This window comes from Anastrepha ludens, chromosome 5 (genome assembly GCF_028408465.1).
Source record: "Anastrepha ludens isolate Willacy chromosome 5, idAnaLude1.1, whole genome shotgun sequence".
Classification (NCBI taxonomy): Eukaryota; Metazoa; Arthropoda; class Insecta; order Diptera; family Tephritidae; genus Anastrepha; species Anastrepha ludens.
The window spans coordinates 76,299,763-76,319,073 of NC_071501.1; the positions used below are offsets into that span (position 1 = coordinate 76,299,763).

At 37.7% G+C, this 19,311-nt stretch overlaps 1 protein-coding gene across 5 annotated transcripts in view; it reads left to right on the plus strand.

The window, feature by feature from the left end:
* LOC128864563 (protein eyes shut) overlaps nucleotides 1-19,311 on the plus strand; it is a 307,203-nt gene that overhangs the window by 188,725 nt on the left and 99,167 nt on the right. For all 5 annotated transcript variants that reach the window (XM_054104288.1, XM_054104287.1, XM_054104289.1 and 2 more), the window contains 2 exons: nucleotides 8,030-8,182; nucleotides 8,448-10,723. In XM_054104288.1, the coding sequence (XP_053960263.1) occupies nucleotides 8,030-8,182; nucleotides 8,448-10,723 (2,429 nt within the window). The remainder of the gene's footprint in view (nucleotides 1-8,029; nucleotides 8,183-8,447; nucleotides 10,724-19,311) is intronic.

Genomic DNA, 19,311 nt, shown 5'->3' on the forward strand with positions numbered 1-19,311 from the left:
AATACAGAGTGATAGCAAACATTTAAAGTTTTGATGGAGAAAAAACAGTACTCCAATCGGTTGAATCGTGCGGGATTTATGTATGGAAATGTAAACTTTTTAGGATGGAAATGTAAACTTTTTATATTATTGCAAAATTATTATTTAATTTATTTCTAATAATTTATTAAAGTATTAATTTTTTGTTATTTTTATTTTTTAATAAATTGTTAAAATAATAATATTGTTTGGTCAACAATCTCGCTAGGAACATCATACTTTTTCTCAAAAAAATATTTTCTTAAATTTAATTTAATTTTTCAACACATATCAGTCCGTTGTGTCAATTCGCTTCTTTTTGTATGAAAAATGTGAAACGCATTGAATATTTTTGTTGTTGTTTTGTTTTTATTTTTATTTAAATACATTTTAATTTGTTTTCTATAAATATGCAGCCTTTTCTAAAAATCCATTTTTTATTAGTTAACTGGATTTTTCGATGTTGGCATTGGCATTCTTTCCAGGGACTGATCCGTGTTAAAGTACGCAAAATTTTCAAGAAGGTTTTTTTGTAATTTCGAAGAAGAAAAAATGCCTCAGTTTGCTCAAGCTAAGCAACAAATTTTATGTCAAACATTCTAAATCAAAACTAATAATAACAGAACGTAATTCAAGTTAGAAATCTACAAATAGGTGCGCAACATATTTTTTATCACAAAACTCTTTGATTTAATATGTATTGACTTACATTCATACATGTATTGTTAGTTTACCAATACACATTAATTTTCTCGTTACACAGGAAATGATTAAATTCAATGAAATTAACCTCTCAATACATTTGCCGTTTTAACTTCTTAATTGGTGCTATAACCGTTTACGCTATTTTGGCCGAGTTTAACAAAGCGCGCCAGTCGTTTCTTTCTTGTGCTAACCGGCGCCAGTTGGGCACACCAAGTGAAGCCAAGTCCTTCTCCACCTAGTCTTTCCAACGCAGAGGAGGCCTTTTTCTTCCTCTGCTACCACCAACTCGTACCGCATCGAATATTTTCAAAGCCGGAGCGTTTGTATGCATTCGGACAACATGACCTAGCCAGCGTAGCCGCTAGATCTTTATTCGCTGCGCTATGTCTATGTCGTCGTAAAGCTCATACAGCTCATCGTTCCATCGTCTGCGATATTCGCCGTTGCCAACGTGCAAAGGTCCAAAAATCTTGTGCAGAATCTTTCTCTCAAACACTCCAAGCGTCGTTTCATCGGACGTTGTCATCGTCCAAGCTTCTGCGCCATACGTTAGGACGGGTATGATGAGAGCCCTGTAGAGTGTTAGTTTTGTTCGTCGAGAGAGGACTTAACTGCTCAGTTGCCTACTTACTTGTTGGCAAGAGAGATTCTGCGTTGGATTTCAAGGCTGACATTGTTATCGGTGTTAATGCTGGTTCCTAAATACACGAAGTTCTTTACAACCTCAAAATTATAACTCTCTACAGTGACGTGGGTTCCGATACGCGAGTGCGCCGACTGTTTGTTTGAAGATAGGAGGTACTTCGTTTCGTCCTCGTTCACCACCAGACCCATTCGCTTTGCCTCTTTATCCAATTTGGAAAAGGCAGAACTAACAGCGGTTATTAAGGCCGATGATGTCAATATCATCGGCATACGCCAGCAATTGTCCGCTCCTGTTAAATATTGTGCCTGAGCGATTAAGGTCTGCGGCTCGTACGATGCTCTCCAACATTAGGTTAAAGAAGTCACACAACAGCGAGTCACCCTGTCTGAAACCTTTGGTGTATCAAATAGCTCGGAGAGGTCCTTCCTAATTCTGACGGCGCTGCTGGTGTTGAGCAACGTCATCTTGCAAATCGGTATTAATTTTGTGGGGATACTAAATTCAGACATCACGGCATACAGATAACTCCTTTTCGTACTGTCGAATGCAGCTTTGAAATCGACGAAAATATGGTGTGTGTCGATTCTCCTTTCGTGTGTCCCTTCCAAGATTTGGCGTATTGTGAATATTTGGTCGATCCTAGACTTTCCAGGTCTAAAGCCACACTGATACGGTCCAATCAGTTGGTTGACGGTGGGCTTCAGCCTTTCACACAATACGCTCGCTAGAACCTTATAGGCGATATTTAACTTATTCCTAGTATTTAACTTATTCTTGGTATTTAAGTTCAATTTTGAGCTTAATGGAATTAACAGACCTATACCAGAATTTTAATGCAAATAGTTTTATGGTACATTTTAACCCGTTACATTCCTCTGTTAAGAGTTCTTTTGCCCCATATCAAAAAGAGACAAAAAATGCCCACTTCTTAAGGTGTTACAGGGCTAATCTGTTCCACAAAAATCTACCCCGTTTCTTTTTACATAAAACTGCTGAACACATAATACGTCTAAAATATATGAGTCACATAGTTTAAGATGCCGAGTTACCATAAGAATATATAAGTACAACAAGGTGAAAACTTTGACTCCCTCTTAAATACAATTCAGATCATAAATTTGATTCATAATAATTCATAAATTTTCAAATCGGCTATACACGCATATATCTTTTTGTTGTCTCTTCCACTTTGTGCGCAATACCAAGATTGATAGATTTACAGGTTTGCTATTTAACTATGCTGAAAGAGAAATTTGTGAGGGTAACTTCGGCTGCCTCGTCACTTGAGAGATTCAGCCTAATTGCGCACGATCATCTCCTATGTATTCACACACTCGTCCAATCAGACGTTCTTCAGAAAGGAACGAAGTAGTATGAGCGAAAACTGTGTTGATTTTTTTTCGTACATCACTAACATAATCTTATCGCCAGACGAAGTCTGTACGACAATTTCACACATATCCACACACTCGTCCAATCAGCTGCAAACGAAGTGTCATTGATTAATTTTTTTCGTATATCACTAACACAAGCTAAATTTTATTAAACACATCCCAAGTGAGCTGATTCTGTCAAATCCGCTCAAATCCGAAAACAACCTCTAAAAATCATTTCATCACGATGCGTACTACTACTCCGAGGTAGGTTGGTATTGAAAATGAGTAAAGTCTGCCAATAACTGCGCCCACCTCCCATATAGGGTTAGTTAAAAAACAAATGTGTTAGCTGTAAGGTCTCTGCTTTAGTATGGACTGCCATTACGTGGTGTTCGACTTAGGTTCTTTTTTATTTCCATTCACGCCCACATAGCCTGCTTAACATTCGTGAGAACTGAATATTCGTGATTGTGATTGTGATTATGGTGATGTTTCTCATTTTACTAAACACTCCCTTCCGCCCTTTGGAATAAAATGCGATTCCTGCTCTTTGCTCCTCATTTTGTTTTTTTTTTTTGCTCTTCCTTTTATATTTTCGACTGTCTCTGTTATTGTTGCATTTGCTCGCTAGGAAGGTTTATACACAATAAACACAGCCATGCATTCAAACATGCACTCACACTCATGCATGCACTTTTACATTGATTTTTACTTATATTGTTTATTTACTAGAGTAATTTTTCAATTTCTTTGCTCAATATTGTTTTCATTGAAAGTTGTTTGATTTTCTCTGATTTTTCTTAGGTTTGTATTTTTATCTCCCTGTTCTTTGCTTTGGTGCAATTTTTCCCGCACATTCAACTATTTTGACATTATTTGCTTTTAGGAGTAGATTACAATTTCAATTTACAACCAGATGTAAGTGTTAAATGGAAATGACAGATACGAGGGGTACCTTTTATATGTCGGGATTAGAGAACAAAACCAAATTTTAATCATCGAAAATCACTTTATTGTTTTTCAAAATATTCTCCATGAAGATCTATCCACTTTTGCATGCGTTTGAACCAATTGTCGAAGCACTTTTGCCACTCTGAATGAGGTACCTCCAAAACAAGCATTCTGAATGCCGCAACCGCTTCTTCAGGTGTCGAAAAACGTTCACCTCTCAGTTTGTTGTTTACGTACGGGAATAAAAAGAAGTCATTCGGTGCCAAGTCAGGACTGTATGGCGGATGACCCATTAATTCGATGTTTTGGGTGCTCAAAAATGCAGTTGTTTGAGCCGATGTGTGAGAGCTCGCATTGTCCTGTTGAAGAGTGATCCGTCTTTGGCGATTGGTTTTCCTAATTTCTTGGAAGACAACTGGCAAACAAATGGTTGTGTCCCACTCAGAATTTACTGTTCTGCGTTGTTCTAGTGGTACGGTTGCGACATGTCCAGTTTTTCCGAAAAAACAGGCGACCATTTGCTTGGAAGTGCTTCGTGCGCGAACAACTTTTGTTGGATTTTGCTCATCTTGAAACACCCATACAGTCGACTGCTGTTTACTTTCGGGCTCATACGTGTAAATCCATGATTCATCACCTGTCACGATGTCATAGACATGTTTCGAAGTCCCGCGATCGTATTTTTTGAGCATTCCCTTCTACCAATTGACACGAGCCTTTTTTTGAGCGATGGACAAATTGTGTGGGATCCAACGCGAACAAATTTTTTTGACAGTCAAATGTTTATGCAATATTGAATGCCTAAGATTGTCTCAATCTCACGATAGGTCACATGACGATCTTGCAATATCAGTTCGCGCACAGCATCAATGGTTTTCGGAACAACAACTGATTTTGGGCGACCTTCACGAAATTTGTCTTGGAGTGAACTACGACCACGATTGAATTCACCATACCATCGATAAACACTGGTCCTTGATGGAGCTTCATCGCCAAAAAATGAATTAATTTCATCCATTCAATGTTGCTGAGTTAATCCACGTCGAAAATTGGAAAAAATAATCGCACGAAAATGTTCACGATTTAATTCCATTTTTGGACCGAGATGAATCTTATAAGTTACTGTAAACAACACAAATAGCGCTGGTATTTCAAAACGTTCTGAGTGCGTAAAAGCCAAAAAATGTCAAACTTTGCGATACAGCTGTCAGTTGCCAGATTGCAACACCAGGGTTGCCAAATCCCGACATATTAAAGCCATCCCTCGTACATCTTCGAAATCACCAGTATATTAATAGATCGAACGCTAAATTAGTATCAGCAGCGTCATCTCTTTTACGAGGGCGGAAAATTATTCCCATACAGTAAAACTTTTTTTATTAAAAAAAAACTTTTAAAAATTTAAAAAAATTTCAAGTTTGCGATTTTTACAATTCTTCTTGAAAACGCGTAAAAAAACTGTAGAAAATAATATTTTGATTTTAAATTAAAAAAAAAAGAGTTGCACAAAAAAATTTCATCAAAATCGGTGCAATGACGTTTTTAGGGGGGTATACTTGATGTGTCAAATACATTTATATATGTTTATTGATATTGACCAACACTGTCCAGTGGCATTTTTTGAACAGAAAAGGGGCCATAAATGCAAAAGGCAAATCTATTTTTGTACAATTTATCTCAATTTTATTTTTACAATGGATGAAAATTTGTAAACTTGGAAATTTTTTTAATCCTACAAATATTTACATTGTTTTCATGAAAAAATGTTTTAAATCGATTTCTGCTATACGATATGATACTATTGTGAATGTTCCATAGGAAAGTTTCACAAATATATAATTTTTCGAAAGAGTTTTAACCTCATAGCTGGCATTTTTATCAATCTTCATTAAAGAAATACCAAAAAGTTTTTTTTAGATAAGACATTTGAGGGCTAAAATGCTCTACAAATATATTAATGAGAAATTTTCAGTGGTAATTACTGAATACGCAGAACCCATCAAACATAAGTCTTAATCGTAATTTACAGAAATATCGCATGCTCACATATAAGCATACGATGAAGTATAAGGTAATTAACGTCATTTAACTTCATTTCGATTGTTATAACTATCCTTATGTAAGTAGAGGACCACACAATCCTTCTGTGATGATAAAGCGCGAAGAAGGTTAAGAAAACTGGGCCAGACGCGGCTGGAAGAAAAGCACATACGCTATCCCAACCCAGCTCTGTCTTAGGTTTATTAAAGAAACTGCGTTTGGATGAGGTACTATGGGGAGTAGAGGGCACAAAAAGCAACGAGGTTGAAGTGCAAACCTCATTTTAACTCATTCAACAATGTTCTGTGTAGTTCCCTATTACAAAGAAATGTAATAAAGGCTCACGCACCCCCATCTGACTTGATGATTTCCATAAATCTATCAGTGCTTTCGATGTTTGGTCTTCCAGTCATGCCTCATCTTCGACCAGCTTATTATCAGAAGGCAAACAAACCATGAGGTCGAAGTACAAACCCCATTTTCATGCCTTCAGGAACTCATTTTTCTAGTTCTCTATTCCAAAGCAATGAAATGAATGCTCACGTACCCTGATATGACTAGAAGATTTGCGTGAATCTATCGACGTTCTCGACTATTGGTCTTACAAAGCATTTCTCATCTTCGACTAGCTTATTACCAGAACAGAATTATTCCTAGCACCATTTTGCTATTGCATTCGATTCTGTATTAGGTCCATAAACAAAATAAATTTGTCTGATCACCTACTTTGACTTTTCACTTTTTTGTTCTTGTACTGAAGAATTCATCGAATTTTCTAGGTTTTACATTTTATATGCCACGCTGTAGCACACTAAAGAAGTATCGAAATTCAAAACAGTGAAAAAATGTTTCTTTACAGTAAGTCCCGGTAAAATATCTATAGCAGGAGCTATGGCTCAAAGACTCAAAACTTTTACCTTCACCCTGAATTTATTTCAGAGCTGTACTCTAAAAGATCTTGAGACTAACTTGAAGTTCCATTGCATATTTTAATACATCCGAAGTTTTTTTTTTGCTCCTTGAAAACCATCGATATCGATAACTTTGGTTTGACAGCTGAGAATGACAAACTGTCTTGGCATTTCTGTTCAGTAAGGCAAGCCATCATGAACCGTTTAACGCCAAAGCAACGCTTCCGAATTGTGTAAATTTATAAAATAAAAAAATAAATAATTGGCGCATACACTTCTGTTAGGTGTTTGGCCGAGCTCCTCCTCCTCTTTGTGGTATGCGTCTTGATGTTATTCCACAAATAGAGGGACCTACAGTTTCAAGCCGACTCCGAACGGCAGATACTTTTATGAGGAGCTTTTTCATGGCAGAAATACACTCGGAGGTTTGCCATTGTCTGCCGAGGGGCGACCGCTATTATACAAATGTTTTTTTTTTAATTTTGTCTTCACCGGTGGAAATTTACTTTGATAAAATAAATAAAACTGTAAGTTCATTTTACGTACGGGTTACACGCTGATGGCATCATCGGTCCTTATGTTTTTCAGAATGAGAAAGAAACTGTCGTTATGGTGGACGGCGAGCGCTATCGAGCCATGCTGTCTGAATTTTTTCTTCCAAAAATTAATCAGCAAGGCATCGGCGATATTTGGTTGCAAAAAGATCTCGCAACTTGCCATACAGCGCACTTAACAATTAACTTATTGCAATATTTCAGCCAACATTAACGCCATACTGTCTGGTTTGTTAGAAAAAATAGTCAAAAATTCGGCTTCTTGAATAGACCATGTAACACGGACATCTGCCGGATATCACATCCCAAAAATAAATGCCATGAAATTATCTGCCAGATTATACTAAAAAAAATATTCCAACAATATTTCTGTATTAACATTTTATGTTCTCAAGTTCTTGAAAACCCCCTGATGCATTCAACATAACATTCTTCAGCCTAGTTAAAAATTCTAACATGCTCGTGAGAAAGTAGAATAAGTGCAGATTTACTATAATTGCGGTCGCGTGTCGAATCATATCGATTTTCCCATCCGGAATAAAAAAAAGTTGAATTTTTACGCGCTGGAAATCAATTTACTACCTCCAAAAAGGATTATTCTCCGTAAGAAATAAGCAATCTAAAAAATTACATGCATACAACACACAAGCATACATACAGCAACATCGCTGCATGTGCAAAAGCATAGATTTAATAGACATTTTTTGCGTGATTAATTGAATTTTCCTTCTCACCTCCTGTTTTTCTTTTCTCTTTCTTTCATATTTTATCTACTCGAATACCAAAAATCCCACAAACGTCAACTATAACAATTTTTGGTAACAACAGGAATCAATTGTGAGGAAAATGTCGATGAATGTATGTCGAATCCATGTCAAAATGGTGGACATTGTCGTGACCGGAACAATGGCTACACCTGCACCTGTCAGCCGGGCTACCTGGGTATCAATTGTGAAGTCGATGTGGCTGTCTGCGAAACGGGTAAGTGTGCAAGAGTGGCCAATCGAGCGCACGTGAATGCCAGAAAATATAAAAATCAATTTTATTACACCAAACGTAAACACAAACGCACACTTGAAATTGCTCACATACACACATTCACACCACACACTGAATCTCCAATGTCATTACAACTAATGTCTAACTTAAAAACTCCATTTACACTCAATCAAACCCATCCAAACGCACACAAACGCCGTTCACTCACATTGCTTGCTCTCAACTTTCCCACTCTTCCATATTGCAGGCACTGGTGCGCGCTGTCAGAATGGCGGTGAATGCATTGAGGGTCCCGGTCTGGAGTTCTCCTGCGAATGTACTGCTGGCTGGCATGGACGTATCTGTCAAGAGGAGATCAACGAGTGCGAATCGGCGCCGTGTCAGAATGGCGGTGTGTGTGTGGACAAATTGGCATCGTATGTGTGCGCTTGTCCGATGGGCTATACGGGGAACAATTGCGAAGAGGAGATACTCATTTGTGCCGACAATCCATGCCAGAACAATGCGCTCTGTCTGATGGAGGAAAGCATACCGACGTGCTATTGTGTGCCTGATTATCATGGCGAAAAGTGCGAATATCAGTATGATGAGTGTCAATTGGGACCGCGCTGTATGAATGGTGGCGTATGCATTGATGGTGTTGACACGTTTTCCTGTTCGTGTCCGCCACTGCTGACGGGAATGCTCTGTGAGTGCCTAATGATTGGTGAGGATTCGTTGGATTGCAATTATACAGTGACCATATCGACAATGCCACCGACTACAATAGTGCGTCCAATGATAACGACGAGCGCTGCGACTATAACAACAACAACGGAAGCAACACCGCACGTATCTGTGGTAGGGTTGGTGACTACAACAGCGCCAACGTCAGCAGTATCTACTTCCGTCGAGACTGAAGAAACTGAAGAGGAACAAGGCGAAGTAGGTTCTGAGAAAGGAAAACCACCACCTGAGCAGGTGACAAAAACTAGTAGCTCCATCTCCACCTCTTCTGAAGAAAAGACGCATACCACAGAGTCATCACGTTCGTATACCGCAGAGTCAGGCAGCAGCGTTGAGTCATCTTATTCCTCAGAAGGCAGCGCGTCAGTGGAAGTTGGCACTTCTGATGAGTACACCACAGTCGCACGCTTCGATTCGCGTAGTAGTCAAGAGGTTGCCCCCACAACAGCCAAAACAGCGATTAGTGGCGCAGAATCAGATTACACGCCCCCCTCCTTACCGGTTTCCAAAAGCATTGAATCTGAAGAGCGGCCGATTATCACATACTCCACGCGGCCGCCATTCAAGCACTATGTAACGACAATCGAAACCACTTTCTCTGTTGATTTATCCACCGCACGTCCCACCTATCGACCAACAACAGCGATACTCTATCCCAGCAGCACAGTGCATATCCTACCCGCATACCCCGGTAAGCACCTGCCCACAGAGTATCCAGAGTACCCGGACCACGAAGTGACCACCACACCACATCGTATTTGGACGGACAAGAGCGTGCCAACTACAGCCGCGCCATTTTTCACCGAATACCCCGAAGTTTCCGCCACCACACGCTACAAGGACTTCAGCACGGTAACAACAGCGCGACCAACTACTTACCCACCACCACCACCACTACCGTCGGTGACACCAGCAATTGTGCATGGTGGCACCACATTACGACCACAAATAGGCGCCGAAACAAGTTCTGTGACAGTGACACCAACAGCTGGTGTGACCGCTGAGCGACCAGTTCATCATCATCACCATCATCATCACCACCACCACACCACACATACACCGCAAACTGGTGTCGAGGACCGTACTCATCCACCACATACCACAGAGACGCATTACCATCATGTCGAGCACACCACACATCGTCCCTATTATCATGTGGATGAGGGCGTGCCAACAACAGCGGCGCCTCCCAAGGCGCCAACGGTAATGGTCACCACAACACATCCACTATACACCGAAGATTTGGTTAGTCATACCACAACATCGCGCCCAGCCACAACGACGGTCGCAGCATCTGCAGCGCCAACAACTATCGTGCCAGAGCCAGAATCGGCAGAAGAGACCACACAGCCCCCACCACAACCACCAACATTGCCACCATCATCATCAACACCAGCCGCAACAACACCACCTCCACCCACATTAGCGCCAACAACTACACCCGTCGCGGTAGCAACTTATCCACCACCAACCGAACCAGCGCTCGCGCCTGTTACAGCGACACCGTCGTATACCACGCTTCCATCACCGCCAGCACCAACAGCTCCTTCGCCATCGGTGCCTGTCTACAGCACTTACACGCCGCCCAGCATCAAGCCGATTACTACAACAGTGGCTAGTAGCGAAGAAGTTGAAAGCTCAAATACGGTGGCAACGGGTGGCGAAGCGGGCACTGCGCGTGGTGGAGGGACGCCTGTAGGGGGCGCTGGAGGCGTTGATAATGCCACAGAGGTGGACTGTATAAAGATGGGCTGCTACAATGGTGGTACTTGCGTGACAACATCCGAGGGATCACGGGTAAGTACGCATGTGTGTGTGTGTAAATACTTAGATAGATAAAGGGATGCCACCCAGAGGGATTTACACAGTGAGCTGAGCGCGTGGCCAATAGACAGCGTGGGTGCTACTCACGTATTCAGGCAGAGTATTGCTATGAAGCATAAAAGATTAGCATATGTGCAAAGCGATTGACTGATTCTGACCACAATAACCAGAAGGTGTAAGAACACTAAGCCGTAAGAGTGGAGAAAGCTTTTTTGTGCTCCACATTTGAGCACTAAGCGAAGTCTATTTGCTTTCTAACATAGCCCAACCTAACCTGTCGCAGACTATTCCAACCAAAGCCTTCTTCAGCTTATACCCATGCCTTCGAAAATGGAAAGAGTAATTTTTTAACTCATTGTGACTTAAATGAATATATAGGGATAGGACTGGAGGATTCATTACGGGGATCGACGATGGGCTTTTGCGGCTACTATGTGAAGCCTTTTTACCATATAACCTATCACAGCCAGATTAACAGAGACTAAGCTAATGTTTTAACAGGTTGTAATGCAATGTGAACCGGTTGTACGGCTACTCAATCTAAGATCTTTAGATCATAGTCCAGTATCCCCATACAGTAATATAATTTTAGTAAATTCCTTAACGTTGATTTGGCTCCGACTGAAAGTTCGAAATTTTTGACCTCTTCGTATCTGCTTTACAACGGAGGTCACAGCCTTTTTTTTGTTTAAAACACCGTCGCAGCAATGGTATGTCTGGAGACTCTGCTCCCGCTTTTTCATCTGGAGAATACTATCCCTGAATTCATGTATGATTTTTCACGATTTTCCGCTGCTTAAAATCTGGTCGATTACCTTTTTAGTGGTTATGTGACAGACTGCATTCTCCGGCGTGCGAAGTTCTTGTTCCCAACGCATGCATTGGAAAAAGGTGTGCTCAACGTCATCTTCAGTTGCATCATATATGTATGTAGGATGTGCCGCTAATTTATTAGTTATAGATTCGATGCCTTCTTCATATATAACTTTTTTGTAAAATTTTTTGTAAAAATCGACATTAATTTGGGTTCACACAGCAGAAAATGTTAGACCTTCAAGTGTGTTTTTCAGAGAAATTGGTACTCACAAAACTATTTTTTTGTTTTCTATGAGCGCCTACGAGTCCCACTTGGCTGTTTCCATTGCACAGTGCTCCAATTCTATAGCGGCTCAAACCAGCTCGGACTTTCTTTGTATATCTTAAAAGTAGCCCGATTTTTTTAACAGCCTACTAAAGCTTTCATGTTCCGACTTAAAAAGCTTGTTTTAAAAAAAGTGGTTAAAATATATGCGCGAAATGAGAAATGAAGATGTATACAGCAAAATTTAATAGCAATGATTTCGTAACCCATCATCTTCCACCGTATTTCTCGTATTTTAACCCATTATCTCCCACCTAAAGGGTTGTTTTGACACTTACTGCAAGAAACTACTCAAGAAACAAATTCTGGAAAATGTTCTAAAGAATTATTCTTTGGAAAATTTTGCTGGAGCTCTTCTCAGACATATCCTTCACAACACCAACGCAAAAATCCCTAGAGAAGCCAAACTGGCACTACTTTCAATACCCATAAAGGAAGTATGCGCCGAAGAAACCTTTTGATTGAACAAGAAATAACTACCACAAAATAAATATTCTTATGGGTTGCCTAATCAATAGCTCAATTTTTACAACTCCGTTTACTGTGGCATAATCTTTTATCACATCCGAGCTTCTTCGTAGCTGGTAGGGATGCAAGTTCTTCACTTTTATCATTAGAGCCCTTTGTATCTGATTCTTCTTCTATTTATATCTTCAGCATAATTCCGCCAGAATGGCATCAGGTTTTATTTTCCCGCGGAATCTGTAAAATGTTTTACTTTGGTTTTACTAAAATTTACTTTTGATAACGAAAAATATGTAATGGAAAATGGCACCTCATTTCAAAAGGCAGAGCAATTTGGTGAAAATTTCGCTCTTAGTTTAAAAAAGAGCTCATCAATACGTAAGCAGAAAATAAATGTTTAATTGCATTTAAAATAGTTTATTCTCTTTAACAGATTTCTTTGTTCATAATTTGAAATATAATAATATATATTCTACCTGTTTCATTAATTTTTTAATTAAATGCATGAATTCATAAAATCATATCCAATTGGAAATTGTTCTTTTGTGAAATTTTAATGGATTCATTAGTGGCAATAATTCAATCGATTATGGTCACTTCACAATTTTCAGTGCGTTCAAAGCCTTGTCACAATTAATTTGCGATTATATGAATATAGTATGTTTGAGTGCATGCAGATTTATTTAATTAAATTACACGTGAACCATAATTTACCAACTGGCCAATAAATCTAGCCTGACAATGCGTGGCCATAAAAATGTAACCGCATAGGTCTTGTATATATAAATATAAAAGTTACTAAGTCGGCTGAAAAGGGAAAGGGATGATGTGATGTATTTAACTTGTATTTTTGAAATTTTCATAATTATCTTTATAAAATATTTGCTACTTTTTTGCAATTTAAATTTGGAAAATGTTCGATTTAGATGAGCTGTGAAGCATATAAAGACTGACCAGGCGGTAATTTTTATTCTTTTATTTTCTCAATAACACTTTAAGCAACTAAACGCGTTCGACCAACTGAGGTCAACTGAATCGAATTCTGAACTGAAATTCATATCACTCAACTTTTTATGACGTGGGCCCATGAATATTCTGGGAAGTCATTTTCTAAACGCTTTAAAGGCAGCCTCGACCACTAAATCGTTCGATCATTGACAAGGCTTTTGTACCACATAAAAAAATAGCACTAAGTGAAGTTTTTGCCAATCTAGAGAGGACTTAATTTGTCAATTGCCCACTCACCTAAACCAGTACTTATTGGCAAAAGTAGGTTAGATTTCAGGAAAGGGCTGCCCTAATAGGGGACGTTTAGAAGAGAAATCAAATTCGTCTCTTGCGATACAATTGCAGGTGAAAAAGGACGAAGGAAGGCGACGCAGGCGATAGGGGGTGGCAATTTTAGGATTGTGAAAACCAAATAAAGAAGACCGAATGATGATTAATTACGTTTATGTTAACCGTAAATAAATAAATAAAGTAATAACGAGTCGCACAGCATAAACAGTGGACAATACCACGTAAGGGTACATTCAAAATTCAAGAACTAAGGCTTTGTTAACCTTGGATGCTCCATGGAGCGTGTCTGATCCACACGTGGCCAGAAGAATCTCGCAACCTTTGCAAAAGCAACTTTTTTGTTTTTGATTTTAAGGATAAATTGCAGTGGCTGCTGGGGAAGATATGGAAAATGAAAGTGTGAATGGACTAGTCAACCTGTTTTGATTTTTGATTATTTTGTTTTTTTTTTAGTTTTTTATTTATTTTTTATTTTCTTTATTCTTTTCTTTTTGATTTTATCGGAAATAAGACCCAACACTCATATTCAGATTTTTAATTGCTCTTATTTACGAACCCCCACTGCAATTTATTGAAATCGCTCACACTTCTTGGCAAAAGAAGGGATTCCACAGTAGGTCAGAGAGCTAATGGTACCAGTTTTCACGCGAACCTGAAGAATGTAGGTCAACTGCTGATCAAATTTAACGCAGTGTCGTCGTCTTGCAGAGATAAGAGACAACAGCTGTCAACTGGTCTACTAGGTACTAGTATTTATGCGTCCCCAAGCAAATTTGTAATGACCGCTTAAAATAATAACAAATAACCTGCAATTTCGCTGGTTGAGAAAGCAGATAAATGCTGAAGATTTCATGTCAGTTGTTGGGTTCCTTCTTTTGTATAAAAAAAAAAGGTTTCAATATATTAACTCACAAAGCCCCCATCAAAATAAGACTTCCATTAATGAGATTTTCAAACCATTTCAAGCCTGCACTTTGTTATAACAAAATCCAATAGGCTATAACCCTACGTATTCGTACTTTTTCTAAAAGTTGTGTTTAAAGTTTTGATGAAAATTTGTTGAATTTTTATTTTAATTTGCAAAATGTTTGAAGCTTCAGTTTATATAATTTTTATACGAGAATAAACCATATTTCCACAAAAAAAATTACAATTAAATTAGAATTAATGAATAGTCAGAACTTGTCAAAAACTCGATGAGATATAGTTATAAACGCACTGTACCACCAGATGGGCCTCGTCATCTAATCCCAAGCTGGGTGCTCATCCATTTATGTGTAACCGAATTGACTGCCCTTCAGAGTGCTGCATAGCAGGTTTGTCCGCTAGCTCTCTCGCTTTTGTTCACACAACAGCCCCGGTGCGTATGAGCAACGAATACCCGCACACGAGACCATTACTCGAAAATGTTCAAACCTGTACTCGAGCCGAGTACATTGAGTTTTTTCGAGCAATCTGAGCTATGCTTGTTTTAATTATTTTGACTTTTTTGTTAGCACTTCTTTTGAAGTTTTACAAATTATTTATATACACCGCTAACATCATTGGAAAGCTAAAGAAATGCTGCGAAATAAAATAAATAACTTTGGTTTAACTACTCAAATTGTTCAAAGGCTCGAATATTTGGGGCAAAGATGTGAGATGTTGAACAATAAACGAAATTCGAATAAAGATAGAACTGATATATAGAGCAGTACGAGGTATGCAAAAAAGAATGATTTAAAAAATGATGTAAAGTGGAACCTTTTGAGTCATTTAAAATATTAAAGTGATCAGAAAATTAAAAACTAAGTATACAGTTTTAGATTTTTTATAGATCGCATGTGGCAAGCTGTATTCCGTTTTCTTCTTTCTTTAGCTTGTCTAAAGCATGATTTAGCTGTTATAAATGTACAACAAAATATTTCATGATGGGGCTTAGATTAACTGTCGGCAATCCTCAATGGCAACTTTCCTTTTTTCCTGAAGACAAACTCTCTACAATAATAAAATGCAATAACCAACTACCAGATAGAAATATATGCCAAAAATTGTTTTAAATTATTAAACTTTTTTAATCTGCAGTAAAAAAAGCTGAAGTCATAAATGTGATTTCGTCAAAAACAGATATTTGTGTATATAAAACACGAGACTACTGCAGCCAATATTTCACATTAAATTTTCATTATACGCCATTGGGCAGAGCATTTGCTTTTTGAACTCGCATAGCAATGACAACAGATTTAATTACAAACACAAAATTTCATTTAACGAGGTTGTGCACAACTCATTTTATTGACAGTACAAAGCGCTGTTAAGTAGCCTTACCACATGGACGACTCATGACGAGCAACGCTTTGAGATTACGTATACGCAATGGCGAGTCAACGAGCAAATTAACGAGAGCCAGAGGTGATTTACTTTTAAACTTTGGAAAATTTTATCTTACCAAGCTGTCAGCAAAACTTTTTCAATGAGAAATTATTATTTTTTTCTTTTCGTTTATTAACATATAAATATTAGGTTGTCTAAAATGGTTCGTAACAAGTTTTAGCAAAACTCAAAAAATTGTTTAATGAGCTTTACTAAGCTAAATACGCGGCATTTTGATCATTAACCCCTTCTATATTTTTTTTTTTGTGGAATCATAATTACATCTGGCGTAAAGAGTATTCAAGTGCATTTTGTTGACTTCTACCGGAAACGGTAACGATTGCATGCCCGAATCAAATGCCCCCTATTCGTGTGGACCATAACGGTATTAATTGCAGTCTTCAGAAAACAAAAGATGTTTGTTTAAATTAGGTAAAGTCGCTGTCTTACGACGCACCTATAGAAAAAGTGTTATGAGAATGCTTCTTGGTTGCACGCTCAACTACGCTCCGTACGTAGCAATTCAGGGGATTAAGGGCTGGGGAGTTAAGCGGACATAAGTTCGGTGTTCTTCGGCGCTTTAGGGTGTTTAATTTTATTTAGAAGGCATTTTGATCAGTTAACTCGCTATTATCGTGTTTTCCTTGTCATAAACGGTCTTCTGCGCATAACGTAGAACTTGTACCAGAGATCTTCATGGACAACTCAACGGATAAGACCCTTAGAAATTGTAAACTCCCTCGTTAGGGCTCTCATTGATTTTGAAGGGTCCTCGCCAATGATCGCTTGCATTTGTTGAACAAATTCTGTAAATCGGAAAAAGTCAGAACATTCCTCGTTTTTTTTTTTGGTGTTTTGCAACGGATGCTGCATTGCCTCTAGATGTTTGTAACTCACGACGAACCTTATGAACGAATGAACGGGCGCACGTAAGAAAATTCGAGATTTCACATATGGTGATGATAACTGCCCCCCGCTTTCCCTTTCTTGAGTTACGTTGTAGTGTTCCTTATCTTATCTGAAGAAGGGCAAGAGAAAAATAATGGTTTTGAGAAGTTATAGCCACGTATAAGCACATCCTCAATTACCGTATGCATCCTGTACTCGTATGTGTTAATGTATGTAAGTACTAATAGCCTTCGACTGACTTCCGTTCAAATCCATACACAGCCTTGCACATATATATTTACCACTCACACACACGCCCTTAAAAGTATTTAAATTCAATTGACTTTTAGCCGCCACATTTATGAATTGATAATTGCAAATTTTCTGCTTCAGTTCATGACCGATTGATGGCGATTACAATTATCACGCACAATATTACTTTACAACTTCTCAACAAAGTGAGCCAGCCTTTCACGCCCACGCCCACGCACAAGCAACCAAACACAAATACATTTGAAATCATTGAAATCCCCCCTCATTGAAATGCTCACGTCATTGCTTGCCATTGCTAGCAGCTTTGCATTTACCACTAGTTTACAACAGCCAATAATACAATGATATTTAATAAATGAGGCCATGTTTATCGCAATTAACAGCAAAACGGTAAAACGCATTGCACCAGTAAAAGTATTAGGTGAAGTAAAAAGTGGTCAACGTCGATTTATGAAAATTGGTTTATATATAGGCTTGGGGCTATAATAAGAAATAAACAGAAAAAATTTGAAAAACCAAATTAAAATTTTGAGTTTTAATAAATGTTGAAAATTTTGGTATAGTTTTTTAAAGTGAAATATCCGCGGTTTTAAAATTTGGAAAAAAACTGTTTTTTTATTTTTGTTTTTAATTTAAATTTTAAATTTCTGGGGGAAGGTGTTTTCCCAAATATGATAACAAAAAAAATAAAATTTCCTAACATTTTGTAGCAAAAATAAATTTTTTTTAAATAATTTTTTTTTATTATAATTAAAATGTTATAAGTTTTTTTTTTGTTTTTTTTTCAAAACTTAGTGTTGAATTAAAAATTTTAATTTATTTATAAAACTTTAAATTTGGAAAAAAAATTAATTATAAATTAAAAGAAAGCATTTTAATTTGAAAAAAATATTAAACTTTTTGCTTACAAATTTTTGGGAAATTTTGGGACTTGACATAACTTTTCGAATCACAGCGAACCAGAAGCATCATTACACATTTTCGAGTTTTATTCAAAATAGAAAATTTTGGTATAGAACTTTTAAAGAGAAATATATTCGATTCTATTTAAATTTTAAAATTGTTTTATTTTTTATCATAAAAAAGAAATTTTTTAATTAAAAACTCTAAAACTTAAAAAAAAAAATTGGAAAAAAAAATTTAATTAAATTAAAAAGAAAAAAAATTTGTTGTTTGTCATTTCTGGGAAAAAATGCCCTCAGACTTGTTTTTCATTCGTTTTATTAATGACTGAGACTACGCTTAGTAGCCTCTGAGAATTTCATAGTGGGATTCCCATAACTTTTTGAGTTGTATTCGAATACGCACAGCGAACTAGAAACACCATTACGCATTCACGAATGCATTGCGATATTAAGAAGAAAAAGTAAATATCTCGACCTATTACGACCGAATGAGAGGCACTTACGCTTAACCGAGCCCAGGTATATTAAGGAACTGGGTCTGGATGCGGTATTGTAAAGCATAAGGGACACAAAAGATTCTAAAGTACAAATGTGCAGCTTAATTCATTCCAATCCTATAATTATTCTTATGAAAATGACTTGCATTGACATTCTCAAGATTCTACAGTTCTTGCGTAAACGAATAATTGCTCATATGACAGTCCGACTCAATGATTTCCATGTTTTCATCTACATTTTCGATGATTGCACAACCAGAATAGAATCGTTGGAATCACCACTTTGCTCTTGCATTCGAGTGCTGTGCTGACTTCTTACATAGCTCCAATTTTTTTGGCTGCCTACTTCGACTTTTCACCTTGGTCGTTGTGATGCTGAAGAATGCCTGGAATTTTCTCTTTTTTTAACTTTACGCCGTGACCCACAATTCCCTTCATCAAGCACAAGCCTGTCAAAGAACTTTTTTTGAAGCATAAATCGCCGTGTAGGGAGATGTGTTAACAGAAGTCATCTGGCGTAAAACATTCAGAACTTTTCAGTTCACCGAATAGCAACAACTCTCAATAAACTTTCCACAGCAAAAAGAGCAACATAAAATGCTCAACAACCATTGCCAATTAAATTCGTTTAATGCGTTAAGTGAAATTGTTGTGAATGCAGTGATTTTTTTTCTTTGTTTTTATTTACTCCGCTTTTGCTTTGGTTGCTCATTACCCGATAAAATTTCCGTTTAATTACGC